General features: G+C 44.3%; 1 protein-coding gene across 2 annotated transcripts in view; it reads left to right on the plus strand.

The window, feature by feature from the left end:
* The window catches only part of jmjd1cb (jumonji domain containing 1Cb), a 47,780-nt gene that overhangs the window by 19,944 nt on the left and 12,799 nt on the right, over window positions 1–15,037 (plus strand). For both annotated transcript variants that reach the window (XM_069663857.1, XM_069663858.1), the window contains 11 exons: window positions 87–211; window positions 327–470; window positions 1,716–1,757; window positions 5,636–5,906; window positions 6,534–7,088; window positions 7,176–7,521; window positions 8,021–8,984; window positions 9,160–9,357; window positions 9,872–10,044; window positions 11,618–11,780; window positions 12,260–14,777. In XM_069663857.1, coding sequence (XP_069519958.1) covers window positions 87–211; window positions 327–470; window positions 1,716–1,757; window positions 5,636–5,906; window positions 6,534–7,088; window positions 7,176–7,521; window positions 8,021–8,984; window positions 9,160–9,357; window positions 9,872–10,044; window positions 11,618–11,780; window positions 12,260–14,777 — 5,499 coding nt within the window. The remainder of the gene's footprint in view (window positions 1–86; window positions 212–326; window positions 471–1,715; window positions 1,758–5,635; window positions 5,907–6,533; window positions 7,089–7,175; window positions 7,522–8,020; window positions 8,985–9,159; window positions 9,358–9,871; window positions 10,045–11,617; window positions 11,781–12,259; window positions 14,778–15,037) is intronic.

A 15,037-nucleotide genomic window follows, 5' to 3' on the forward strand; every position in this document is an offset into this window, starting at 1 on the left:
ACAAGAGGAACCTGTAGTTAAGTGTTATACTTAAGTGTATAAACTATAGACAAAAACACTGATGGATCTGTTTCCTGTCTCTTTAGGTCCCTATTCGTTGAATGGCTACCGTGTGCGTGTTTACAGACAAGACTCGGCCACCCAGTGGTTCACTGGAATCATTACACACCACGACCTTTTCAGTCGAAACATGGTCGTTATGAATGACCAGGTATGCTCACACACACACACACAACACACAATGTTCGAAGAGAAACACAGGTCATTAGATCTTATGGACTGGGTTTACATGTCTACAGTGTTAAGTGAATCTGTTGTATGTTCAGGTGCTAGAGCCTCAGAACGTGGATCCGTCTATGATCCAGATGACATTTCTGGATGACGTGGTTCACTCCCTGCTAAAAGGAGAAAATATCGGAATCACTTCAAGACGGAGGTCAAGATCCAGCATGAACAACAACACTGCCCACGTGAGTACACACACAATACACACAGAACAGCACAAAGTTTTAGTGCTGAATGGGATGAAAACATTTAAAAATATACTGACATATTAAGCCACTGTAAGCTGTTCTGTTTTCACATGCAAAAAGTGAAAATTACAATTAAAAATGTTTTACAGAGAACGATTATTAGTATTTTAGAAAATAGCTTCACTACAGCCAACTGTCGTAGCTAGCATAGTTCAACATGATTCTTGATAGAAGTAAGATTTGAAAGCTAATGCTGCCCTTAAGTACATATTAAGCCTCAGAAAAATATAGGTCCATATGTCAGCAACAAATCATGCATGTGGTGTCATTCTGTCATCAGAGCACCATCTGTCAAACAAAGAAGATAAAAGGCCTAAATACTGTAAGCAGCTGGATTGAAAAATGTGAACACAGGGGAGGCTGAGAACAAAATAGAAATAATGTGTCATTTGTGCCAGATGAGAAGCTGCGTTACTGACAGTCTATTTCTGTCAGCTGAATGAACAAATATGAAGAATACAGAACAGCGACATCTTAACGTTGTTGCTCTGACGGTCCCTTAACATGACCAAAGAAAAAGAATACAATGGCAACAAACATGTTCACAGTTTGTTCACATGACGCTTGTTTTTCCCTCTGGTATGCCGGCATTCTGTGTTAATTCACGAACTGGGGCAGCAATATATCAGCTTTTCATTGAAAACGCAAAGCTGGCAAAATGAGTGGCCTACTTTATTCCGGTATTGCTGTTTAAAAGGGCTATTTTTAAGGGCAAAAGGGCAAAAATGTCGTCAGATGTCAAGCCACTGTTGTTGTGTTTTTGTTGATGTATGTTGTTTTATGGCTGTTTTTGAGCCTTGTGTCTGTTTATCTGTATGTGCAGAGACATCGGTCAACACAGCTCCTCAATTGTTTTATGATGCAAAGCTCCAAACCAGGAAAAATCTTCTTTGTTTCCTTAATCAGACAGTAGCCGTGGTTATCCATGAACTCTCTCCCCTGGCTGTTTGACCCATGCCTGCTGCCTCATTTGTCTGCTGACTCTCTAATTAATGCAGATAGCCTTTAAGCAAAACCAGTTTCTATGTGCTGTTTGTTTAAACCTCAACACCCACAGACACAGTGCTGTACTGGTCACCAGTCAGCTCCTTTTGTGTGACATCAGTAGAACACTTGTAATATATTCTATTTTAGGCACAGATTCTCATGATTGTTTTTCATGTTGTTTTTGACACATTAAAGATGGCGGGAGGGAGACCCGGCGGGACCACTGGCAACACTCAGGTACCCTCAACCCCCTCACCACCACCACATCCCTCAACCCTCCAGACCAACACTTTACACAATACACACACAAAAGTCCATAACTGTAGAGTCACAGCTGACAGATTGGATTGCTTCAGCTGGCTGCAGCGGAACGGCTGCAATGCAATCCTCAGAAAACAGTACGACAAAGTAAGAACTTTGAAACCAGGAGGAGACATTTCATTGCTGTCTTTAAAGCCTCATTAAAAAAACAGTACTTTAACCTTGCAGAACAGTTGCTGTTCTACCCCTGCTTTGATAGGTTAGTTAGTTTTTGTGTTACTGTGTGATACATATATTTTAGAACCTGACAATTAAAAACACCATAACACAAACAAACTAATCGATCAAGGCAGTGGTAGAGCAGCAACTCCTGTCTTCTGTGGATTAAAGTTACCCTTTGAAGAAACCACGTTTTGTGGTTTAGATAAAAGGATGTTACCTTAACAAAGTTGTCTATCTCTGTAGGATCTTTTCACTTGTATTATTACACTTGGAACCAAAAAATAGCTGAATTATGGATTAAGAGGATAACAGTAGAGCAGTGTAAGATATGTCAGGCTCTCTTAAAGTCAGAGAGACTCAAAATAACTTTTCTGTAGTGAACATAAAAAAAGAGAAAAACTTTTGGATTGTCTCCGTTAAAAACTCTTCACCAATTTAAAGACATATTTTGAGAATGACCTAATAAAATCCGAGCTCTATAAATAGTCAAACAGCATGCACAAACCCTGGAGATAAAATGTTGAAGTACTTAGTCCAGAAATCCTGCCTGCACTGCCATCTTGTGGTTTCTGCTCCCTCTGCTACACACTTTGCAGCACAGAACTGTTCACAATATACAAAAGGCTTCATTACAGTTGTGGTCACAAGCACACAGACCACACCAACCCCTCCCAGCTGTTATGGCCAGTGTGGACACAGTGAATAGACCCACAGAGCACAGGCAGGTTTTAGTGCAGTGTGCAGTTGCTCTTGCACTCCAAGCCCTGAAATCAAGTCTGGTTTGTCATATTGAGAAACAGTGACCTTTCTGCTATTTGCTGGTTCTGTAGGTTGTAGCTAACATGCTGGTGTAAACACCACATAGCCCATCCCTCTGCTTCAGTAGCCATGTGCAAGCTCAGGCTGAATGTGAAAAGTTTGATTACAAAGAGTGTGAGTGCAGCTCCGCCTCTTATCAGTGATGAGCTATTTCTCACCTGAGCAATAATCATGCTGTCCAATCAGCATCTTGATATGCCACACCTGAGAGGTAGATGGATTATCTCGGCAAAGGAGAAGTGCTCACTAACACAGATTTAGACACATTTGTGAACAATATTTGCCTTTTGTGTACATAGAAAAAGTCTTAGATCTTTGAGTTCAGCTCATGAAAAATGGGAGCAAAAACAAAAGTGTTGCGTTCATATTTTTGTTCAGTGTAGTTTTATATATTGCGCTTTTATTTGCATCTGGACAGCGGCCAAGTTAGCAGTTTCCAATTTAACAGTTCACCCTACAAGGTGGCTTACAAAAATGTTGATCATGTTTGAAAATGACCGACGTGTCCCAGACAGGGTCAGGAATACAGGAAAGCAATTAAACAGAGTGGCATGTCGACCTTGTATCAGCAAGATGCTGAAAAAGCCCCATAATAACTCTGCACACGTCATCCTGTGTGTCTGCTCAGAGACAGGCCGAACTTGTGAAACATCACATTCATTCTCTTTCACAAGGTCAGCAGCAACATAAAATCAGCCAAACACCTATTGTTGTAGGTGACTTCTACTTGACCTGTCGGGGAATTCATTACAGAAGCAATGATATTCATACCAAGCTGATTTCAAGTGTTTCTGGCTTGATTTAGAAATTACAAATTGTTCCTTAAGTGTGCATTAAGTGTGCGTCAGCATCAGTCGATCTCTTTCCCTTTGAAATCAACCTGCAGAACCAGTGTTTGTTTTTCAGAAACACAGACGGTGGCTTTTTTTTGCTTTCCGTGCATTGGCACCCCCACAGCCACTCTCTCTTTACCTTACTCACCTCCAGCCCACACATCAGACTATTGTATTGGAAAATATTTGCATTAAAGTTGCTGTTTCTTGAAAATACCGATCGGACTTTTAGTAAAGTTGTTTACCTCCAATTCATTGAACATAAAATACTGTCAGGCTTCAGATATCCTACTTAGCTTACAGTTTGAAAGCGTAAACCTCACAGACATTGGAAACTATCAGTAGATAACTGAATTGTTCAGACAGAAACCAGGAAAATAGGACACTATGTTTACATAGATTCTTGTTCTGTGCAGCTCCACTGGTGCAGCATAGCTATCCGAGAGTTTTAAAAACAATTAAAATATTGAATTATTAAAAGCAAATTATTATTAAAAGCAACAACCACTATTACCTGGTCTAAACAAATGTATTGCCAAAACACTGTTCACTGCATGAAAACAACATTCCCTGATCTCTTGGACTGTGTTCACACATACAGTATGACATAAGAACTCTATTAGATGCACATAATAAATCTGACAGTTAGAATGCCACACAGTGCATTTAAAGTCATGTTTTGTTGTTTCTGTTCAACTGCACATTGGATTTGACATAAAACAGCGAGTCAAAGATTTAATTTCTGATTCACTTTATTGTTTCTGACAGTAAGGGTCAGAAAGGAATAGTTGTCTTCTTTGATATTCGGTCTCTTGCCTGTCTAAAAATACGATCCCAAGACGTCAGCAGACACTTGGTATCTTCCCTGTCAATGCTTTGTCCTCCAGCCAGCTTTATGTCTGACTTGTTTCAGCCTTTTTGCCTTCGCCTGGCCTCCAGCAGTGAATCATATGATCACTTGCCGGTAGATGACTCACTCAATAACATGGCCACAGAGAAAAATCTTAGTTGCTTTATTTTTAAGCCACAATTGGGAGACAGTGAATCAATTTGTGTAATTTTCAAAGACCTTAATGCTTAATTGATTTTTTTATTTGAACTCAAATGTGCAAGAGTAAAAACAGAGCAATGAAACATTTATGTTTTGATTGTGCTGTAGACATTCAAATGATGTTTGTGCTGTTTTCTGTCAGTCAATTATTTATGTTAATAGAACTGATTTTTAGAGTGAAGACCACTGCTGCGTATTGGACATTGCATTAAAATGACTCTTGAATACTTGAAACACGCCCCAGTATACACTCCAGTTTATTAGAACACAAGGCTCAAACTAATGCAGTCTAATCCAACAGCCCGGCAATAAATTCTGCCTTCATGAAGGTTCAAACTGTTTTAAAGAGGTGTTGCTCCAATGTTATGGTCATTTTGGGGGCTTTTTGCTGCTATTGAATTGTATTGAGTTACACTGAGATGTGTTTCTCATATTTGGTCTGTTGAAGTGATAAAAATGCCCCAGAATTGTTCTCACAGATCAAAATCTGTACCCAATCTGTATCCAAAAAAATATATGTCACTGATATTCACAAGGAAAATATTCACAAGGTCATGGTGTTATAAAGCTCTAAATGATGACTGTACTATTTTAGAAGTTAACTGTAGAAACTGTTTGAAAGACAGCACTTCTTCTTTGAAAGCGTAAAACAGAAACTATTTAACACCGATGTTGTTTGTGCTTTGATTCAGCCCTTCGTCATTCTGCTGTTGGATTAGACTTGCATTAATTTTAGCTCCGTCAACTGAAAACTGGTTGTAGTTTATATCCAATAATGCACCAGTGTCAGTGTAGGATTCACAAAGATGCTATCATTGTGGAGGTCTTTAAACATAGAGGTGTACCTTATGAACTAACTGAGTGTATACATTCCTAGTAATGTGTGTATGTTTCTCTGTTTGAGCTAACGTATGACTTTATTTATACAGAGTCATTACACGCGAGCCCAAGCCAACAGCCCCCGCCCAATCATGACATCATCAGGCCCCAACCCAAAAGGCTCCCAGGGGACGCTGGCCTCCCAGCAGCAGAGCCAATCGCAGCAAAACCAGCAAACTGCCAGCCAATCACACAACTCCCCCAGCGGCAGTGGGCGGGAGCAAAGAGAGCAGCGCAGTTCTCGCTCCTCCAGGAGGAAAGGATCAGATAGCAGTGTTCCAGAGGAGGACAAGGACAGGAGAGAAGAGACCACAGGGAGAGGTGAGGGCGCTCACCATCTCACACGGCTGGAGAGCTGAAAAGGGATGCATCACAGGATGCACAGAGTTTTTATATTTTTGTTACTCCAAAAACTGTCCATCAAACGTTACTGAATATCATTTATCTAATGTGGCAGTGAGAAGCTAACTGTTTGTTCCTAACATGTCTTTATAATGTTGCTGTCATGAAGAGGGTCCTGAGTGTCCAGTTTGTTTTTTCTGTCTTAGGTTCTTCACTGCCCTCAGCAGTTTGCCACATTGGTGACTAGTATCAACACAATTATTTGAAAGTGTTGGAAAGGGGAATACAAATATTGTTTTATCCAGGGCCCTACATTTGCACATTTAAGATCTAAATGACTCAAAAGTTCTGGATTTGCTTGAGGTTTCTTCAGCTAGTGGGCACAAAACAGGCTGTAAGGGCTGCAACCTAATCCCTGAGGGCAGCTGGTCTGATCCAAGTACATCCAGATCCACTAAAGTGCTTGTTTTTGCCACTGACTGGTTTGTCATGGTATTATACGTGTTTGACAACATTACCGAAAAGATCACTACTATTTCTTGTTCTTGTTGTTGTTTCTTCAGTGTCCATTATTGACTCTTCTGTGTCTACTTTTAATTTGTACAGACTCTAAGTCGAAGGCCAAGCAAGCGGTGAACAAACGCAGGAAGGGCGAGGAAGATGAGAAGAAGGCAGGTCTAAAGAGGCTGAAGACTGACATGACCTCCGACTTGTCCGAGAGCAGTGACTCAGAAAACCCCCACAACAAGAGGGCTGTTCACTCCTCATGTTCCTCCTCCTCCTCGTCCTCATCGTCGTCTTCTTCCTCCTCCTCTTCCTCCTCCTCAGAGCCCAACTCTGAGAACGAGCTAAAGACTCGCAGCAGTGACGTTAAACCAAGCAGTGTTTCCAAAAAGGAGGAAGACGAGAAGCCGCTGATGCAGAGCCCCAAAATGAATGATTCCTCGTCTCTCATTGGTCGACTGTCCCCGTGGGCGGAGCTTCAGGCAGCGGATGACAGCAAGAAGGGTGTTGTTAAAGAAACGGGCAAATTGATATCAAAGGAGGAGGAGGAATTGGTTGCAGTAACACAAATCACCCAGTCTCCCCGGCAACAGACGCCTTTGATGTCTGACGCTGTCCAGAGCAGCATTATGGAGAGCAGCAAAAATACTGTGAAAGGTAAAGCGGCATGACAGCTGTCACATATGTGAAAACTCACAAAAAGTTTAGTGATCTTGTAGTTAAAAAATGTTTGTTTGTTTTCAGCGTTATCTCGATCCCAGACGCCGTCCCTGTCAAATCTCCACAGCGGCGGTGTGATCGATATCACAGATGACGCCCAGGCGACGGTACACCAGGAGAGCTCAGAGGCCGTATCAGCGCTGCTCGCCTCTGAGAAGGCGGAGTCAACATCTCTCTCACCTTACCTCCCTCTCAATCCCTCTCCCGTCTCATCGCCTCCCGTCCCTCCGTCTCCCTGTCCATCAGAAGGAGGCCGCAGGACAGATATCGAGCCTCCCATGCAGCAGCAGCAGGGCGTCATAGGAGGTGGCATTACAACAGCCAGGAGCATAAGCAACAAGATCGAGTTTGCTGCCTCTGAGGTCATCAGGTGCGAACAGAAGGCTTCATATTGTGTTTGTGTATTTCTTGTAGTCTGGTACATTACGTGTCCCTTTCTGGACTTCCTGATATGATGACTAGGTGGCAGGTGCAGACCATCCAGCCCCAGAAAGGTGGACCTCCTGGTGGCAGCAGATTGTTTTTTGCATTATCCTGTATGAGTCAAGAAATCTATAATAGGTAGCTTTTAATTTCTTTAAATAGGAAAGTTAAGGCTTGCACTTTAGTGTCATCACATTGATGCATAATCCTGTGTAAATATTTCGTAAATAAAATCCATAAAAGCTACCTTACACTGACATAACATTTGGATTGTAGAGATTTTAGGGTCAAATGGGAGATTTGATTTGATACATTTATTTTTCCATTTATCAGAAGAGGTGATGGTAAAGGTTTAGATTTATCATATCTTTCCTATTTAAAATAGAAAATATTGATCTTCATGTATGTCTTTGTAATACATATTTTTCTGTGCCTTTTCTTTTCAGACCTGTCACGTCGATAGCTGAGAATGTTGTCCTAGTAGAGAAGGAGAAGCCTCTCCCCCCTCATCATCTTCTTCATCATCATCATCAACAGCAGCAGCAGCAGCAGCAGCATCAGCAGCATGCACAACAACAGCAACCACAACACTACCCATCCATTCACCCCAACATTAAGAGCCCGTCTCTATCCGAGGAGACGAGAAAACGCCAACAGCAACAACCGCCCCCCCTCAAGATGAACACAGTCCCGTCCCCAGACTTTTCCAAATCCAGAATGAGCCCAAACCCAGCTCAGCTCGACTCCCTAAAACAGAAACTCCCCCACCCTAACAACTCTCAATGCCATGTCTACCCCAACACGAACCCATCTGACCTTCTTAAGGCAAAGCCCCATCCGGGCCTGCTAGATATCTCCAAACCTAAACCCAACACCTCCCCAGAGGTATCGAAACATAAAATACCGAGGTATTCTGACACCTCCCCGCCTCCATCAGGTGTCAGTTTGTCCGCTAAAATAGAGATAACAGAACCTCCCCGGTCTGGTTTCAAGCCTGTCCCGGTGCGATCGGACTCGAGCAGCACCAAGAGCCCCCTGATCATCGACAAGAACGAGACCTTCACTGTTTACAGGGACCCAGCACTGGTCCGCTCAGACGCAGAGAACTCTGCTTCTGCCAACCACGTGGCAGCCTATCTTCACCCCCACCTGCACAGCCTCCATTCCCCCTCCCCTCACTCCCCCTGCCTCACCCCTGCATCCCACCCCCACGCTGCCTCCCACCTCCTCGCCCCGCCTCATACCTCCGCCCTACCTCACCCACACCTGTTACCACCCGGAGTTCTCCAGGCCATGCCTCCTCCAGCAGCATCTCTCCTTGGAGGCCACCCTCGGCTCGACTCCCCCGGCGGATTGGGTCACCTCGCCCTGCCTCACCCAGCAGCCGCACACCAGCAACAGTTCCTACAGGTCTGACTTCAGATACATACACATCATTTAAAGCTACACTAGAATAAACTGTATAGAGTCCAGCTCTTCAGGTTGAGGTGGGGGGAGGGCAAATGGAGACGAGAGTGATATATCCAATGAGGATCTGACAGTTGGAAGCAGAATTAAAAGACTTAAAATGTGTCTTTGTTTTCAGGGTCAGGGCCCTCCTCCACCATCTCTACTCGCCCAGGCTCACAGCGGGGCAGCAGGACTGGGCCTGTACCCCATCCTCTGGCAGTACCCCAACGGAACGCAGCCTTCCTACCCCCCAGGACTCAATCTGCCCCCCACAGCTAAGTGGGTCCACCCTGAAAATCCTGTCTCCGTGAATTCTGAGGCTTCTCTGAGGAGGGTAGGTGTACGCACACTGAAACGACACAATCCCTCTAACACATATGAACAAATTCAGGCCAGAGTGAGCTGAATGTTTGCGTTAGAGAAAGGAGAAATACAGAGGAAGGATGGAGAAAGCGGATTTTGGCAGGCAGGGACAAGAAGTAGAAGAGGAATGAGGAAAATTCCTGAGTTAGATGTAGCTGTGCTTTCAAAGGAAATCTTTTTAAAGTCATCTTTAAATTATTTAAGAACAGAAATCTTTATGTGACAATTTCGTATTATAAAATGTTGCAGAATTGTTCTGATTTTTATCAGTTTTGTTCTTTACTTTTAAATGACCTTAACACTGTATTCAGTGTTTTCAAAAGTGCAACAAACTGCCCAACATTCTGACCATCTGACAAGGAAGCAGCCATTATGCCAAGTTGTGGCATAACTTTGCATTTTTTTGTAATGTGATATGATTTTTACTGAATTTATGCTTTGGTTATTACCTTATTAACGATATAACTCTGTGTGTGTTTGTGCAGAACACAGCCAGTCCGTGGCTGCACCAGACTGCTGGCGGTGCTGGCGACAGTCTTGGTTTGCTGAGCCATGTTCCTGTTCGTCCAGCCAGTGCTGACCCCCACCGCCCCCCTGTCAAGATCCACACACACGCGAGCCCTCCACTTTCAAAGGCCAGCATGGACATTCACAAAGAGTGAGTAGAAGGAGCAGTAGCAGTTTACCAATGTGCATCTAGCACAGTCTAGTGCCAGTGAAATATAACTTATGGGAGGCTTAACTCCCATAGAGTATGACGGTTGGATTCTGAAAACAGGCTCAGGATAATCTCTGTTTACAGATTCTACATAGACATGTAGAAGGAAGTTGTTTATCACTAACCGCTGGCTACACGCCCGGCATGTTCACAGTTGTCCCCAGAGGCTATATCGTCGTCAGACTATAGCCGATGGGTTCCAGGATTGGGCTCAAGATTAAGTCAGTGTTTTCTTAAAATGTCATGATTTGCTGTGCAAAAAGTGAAATCTAATAAGATGAGATGCTTAAAATCAGGGCAATAAATGCTTATTTTTCTGGTTCAGTTATTTAATCAAGTCACTGTGATTTGTTGTATGTGCATTTAGTCAGGATTACTTTAAAACACACTATTTTTCTCTGACAATTCCAGGGCATGCAGCCTTATTTTAAATAATTGCAATAGTATGGATGCTAAATTTAAGCCTTAGTCTCCTACATACTAAGAAAAAAACATTGCATTATTATCAAGACAAATCCACTTGCTTTAAGGTTGTCTGTACAGTGTATATAAGCTATTGAAACTACAGATATTTGCTTTTAAATCATTAGGTAATAGACATTTCCTTGCACTGTTGGCAGATATTATTAGCTTTTTTAATTTGAGAGCTGACTGTTTAAATTTCAAGCTGAAAACAAAGAAGGTTTCGTTTGTACTGTGGTTTTTAATGCTAACTGCAGACAGGAAATATGGTGGAGGAAGTTAGAGTTCAAGGGAAGTTAAAAAGGAAACTAAAATTATTTCACACGTCCAACCCATTAGTTTCCCAGCTGCGTTCGAGGTTAGCCAATAAAGCTCTCCAATGTGGGGATAGACTCTTTAATTTATACAATAGGAACAAAAGGCCCTTCTTTTTGTTTTTGCAAAGGAGCACAGAATCCTTTGAACTGCATGCCCTTTCCTTTTTATAGCCAGATGTATTCAAACAGAGAGAACCAAGAGAGTGTAACTAGACAGACAGCGCTAGGTCAGAGAGATGAAGTGGCACTAATCCAATATTAAAGCAATTAAGACAGAATGCTACTGACTCTGCAGCCGGTGCTCTGCTTATGTAACCACCAGCCATTATTTAGACACTACTGAACACCCACCCACACACACACATTGAATTAGGAATCACTGTGGAAACGTTACACATCACTCGCCTCACTCATTAGCCAGGTTACATCATATTCATTCAAACCTGCTGAACAGGCAGAAATAACATGATAGCCTACACACAGCCTGAACCTCTGTGTTGTCTAAGTGTAGTTTGACCCAGCCACAGCTGTCTCTCACATGCTTTTGTTTTTCGGTGTCAACTTTCTTAGTTTATTGTCATATTAGTTTTTTTATTTGCCCAGTAATAGAGGCATTTCTTTTTTTAAACTATTTTTAGAACAAACAAAAGTCTGCCAAGCAAGTTTGTTGACATTTATAGTGAAACCTCTTGTAATGTTAATAACATGTTAAATGTTGGCCTTGTCTTGTGCAGAGATGTGGATAAGAAAGGCTTTGTGGACCCGATCAGGACGCTGACGTTGGCCCAGTTGAAGCAGGAGCAGACGGACAGGAGTCGAACCCCCACAGGGAAAGACGTCCACCTGCACCGCCTCTACTTGGACCCCCACTGCAAGGCTCGCATGGCAAATACACAGGTACTCCATACATTACTACACTTTTATTTTTATTTTGTTATTACTCGTACATTTCTTAAAGGTAATATGTGAATGTATTTAAATGTAGCACCACCAATATACACTATATATAAAATAAGAGTGTATTTATATATATATATATTTTTTTACAAATATGGCTAAATAAGAAGAAACGATTCTCTAAAAACACGGGGTAAACTAAGAACATTAGATAAATAGATAAAATGCAAACAATAATAACTTGTAAATGAATAAAATACAATTTAATAATAATAATGTGTGTATACACGTGCAACACATTTTTGCTGCTGGATACTTTTGCAGGAAGACACTGATCTCTCCCTTCAAACTGAAGGGTGACACTGTGTTGAATGATGAACCCCATGTATTAATCTAGATGTAAATCTGAAACCTAAAAATGTAGCAGGAGAGCTGCAATCTTAATCTGTCTTAAACAGTGTTTGTTTTATGTTTCCCAGGATGCAGTTCAGGCTGCAGAGCGAGCCAGCAAATACAAAGAGGAAAATCGGCAAATCCTGAAAGAGAGCATCGAAGTTGCTCCCTATACCGCTAAGATCCAGCGCTCCAATGATGCCGGGATGGACAGGGACAGAGAGCGGAGCAGAGATTCAGCCTTCCCTGTCCGGATACCAGCTCTCGCCTCCCCGAGCCCCAAGGCTAGCCACGCTCATCCCCACGTCATCCAATCAGAAAAGAGCAACTACTTCACCACACTGTCCAACAGTGTAGTGAATGAGCCTCCAAGACTATACCCCTCCAAGGAGCTCAGCTCTTACTATGAGAAAGTTTCTGCTGGAGTTCCAGGGGTTGTGTCTAGTGTCGGAGCCACTGTACCCAGCCAGGGGACCCTGTCTCTCGGTAGCTACAGCTCCAAAGCCTCCCTGTCCAAGCCCCCTCCCCTCATTAAGCACCAGCCAGAAGGAGGGGAGGGTCTAGCTGGGAAAATCACTGAGCAGCTAAGCCAGCAGGTGACGTTAGTCCAACAGCAGCATCAGCACCACACAGGTCTTGATAGAATAGAGCGCCGCAGCCCTGCCATGTCTCCTTCCTCCAGCACAGCCACCTCTTACTCCTCAGCCCCCAACCACCATCATCACCACCACCACCATCAACAGCAGCAACAGCAACTCCAGCTCAGGGCAATGCCATCTCTCCACCGAGCGCCCGTCTTCCACCCGCCCACCCAGCATGCGCTGGAACGCAAAGAGGCCGCAGAGCGAGAAAGGGAGCGGGAGAAGGAGCGGGAACGAGAGAGGGAGAGAGCGGGTTACGGTGGACGCTTGTCTCCACCCACTCTCACACCCATCCAGCCAGTAAGCTTGGCAGCATCTGGTAACAAAACATCAGCGGAGCAGCAGAAGCCCCCCACGCTGCTGCCGGAACTCAGGGACGTCAAAGGTCATGGAAACGTTGCGGTTGTCACCTCTGTGGCCTCTGTTATCAGTGGGGAGGCGTTGACAGACGGGTGGAGAGGTGGAGAGATGATTCAGGAAAGAGGAGGCTCATTCTTTGGAGAGAAAGGTGTGTCCAGGGGAAAGCCTCAAGCAGCAATGGCATCAGTCATTGTGCGTCCATCGACATCTATGAAGTACGACAGTCCTGTTGGTGCTATCAAATCTGGTGCTATGATCCATAAGGAGCTCCCTCAGGGGCGGTTCTACCCATCCAAGATTCAGGGGGAATGTTCGAGACTAGGGGAGAGTATAAGAGAATGTGGCACTGGCAGGGTTATCCAACCCAACTCCAACCTGGACGACATGTGTCTCCAGTATAAAAAGACTTCTATGCGTGGCATGCAGGGAACTATGGGAGCCGGTGCCATAAACTCTGTGTGCAGGACTGCCGTTTCAGCTGCATCAGCTTTTGGCATGCAGATTAAAAGTGCAGCATCCATCCCTGAGCTGGGGTACCCATTGTCAGCTCGGGGAGACATTTCAACACTTAAATCCGGCATTGGCAGCTGGGTGCTGAGCCACTCAGGACAGGGAGAGCACCAGGAGGGGTTAGGCTCACGCACGACATCTCCACAGTCACTGCCTCCCCCTAGTCCAGCAGGGACACCGCAGCCCAGTCCAAGCCTCACCCCAACACCTAGCTCTGCTTCTGGCTCCAGTCAGCCTTACTCTTCCTCCTTTGTCCACCTTAAGAAGCACAAAGCTGCCTTGGCTGCAGCCAAATCCAGGAGCAACTTCTCCCCTGCTCCCTCCTGCATCACAACTGGAAACCCCTTCTTAACTATGGATTCGGTTGACAAACCCCCCACTCATAGCTCGCCTCCTCCGCCCTCCTCCAGCCAAGCCTCATGCTCCTCTGTCGACAGCAGCAGCGGCAGCTCGGCCAGCGGGAGCACAACACCAGGCAAGTCCAGTCCCCTGCCAAACGGCCATACCTCGGGATCATCCTCCACAAGCGGCGGGCAGCCCAGTAACTATCACAAGCTGAAGAAAGCATGGTTAACCCGTCACTCAGAGGAGGACAGGATCACCACTGCTACCGCAAGTACCACCACTACCAAACCAGAGAAACTGCCAAGCACCACCAGCACCAGCACAAGTAACACCACCGCCATGTCCGACATGATCAAACCCTGCACGGTCAACCTCAGCGCCTCCACATCCAGCGAGGTGGAGATGAGCAAAGACAGCGCAATCAAAGCTGAGAGAGAGAGGCAGCCGGAGGAGAAGTCAGGAGCAGCAGCAGCAGCAGGAGGGGAGGAGAGGAAGCCAGCTCCTGCATCGAGACGAGGGAACAAACGGACCTATGAGTCGGGTTCAGAGAGCGGTGGAGATGACTCTGATGCCAGTGAGAGCAAAATGGAGGGCAGAGCCAAGCGTCAGCCTAAACCCACCTACAAAAAGAAACAGAATGATATGGCCAAGAAGAAAGGAGACAATGACAAGGAGGAAGAGGATGTGAAGCCCAACGGCATCTTCAGATCAGCCCGAGAGAAGACTAAACTCAAAATGGCCAGCAGCAGTAAGTCTGATTGTAAACATTTACTATAGCAGTGTCTTTTCTAGTTAGTTTTCCAGGAGTGAACACATTAGTATTGTTAACACATCTTATTAAAGTATCTCTTCCTTGCTCTCAGCACTGTGCCCTCTGATGGCTACAGAAGACATAAATATTTCAAAGCTTGTCACTGTTGTTTTCATCAAACAAACAGGACGAAATAGCTTCTATCACTGATTTAAAATTAGCATAATGGCTGTCAGGGACAAAAAGAGTCTACATGG

This window comes from Semicossyphus pulcher, unplaced genomic scaffold (assembly GCF_022749685.1).
Source record: "Semicossyphus pulcher isolate SPU_LCO1_2020_fin unplaced genomic scaffold, fSemPul1.0.p SCAF_16, whole genome shotgun sequence".
In the NCBI taxonomy this organism is placed as follows: Eukaryota; Metazoa; Chordata; class Actinopteri; order Labriformes; family Labridae; genus Semicossyphus; species Semicossyphus pulcher.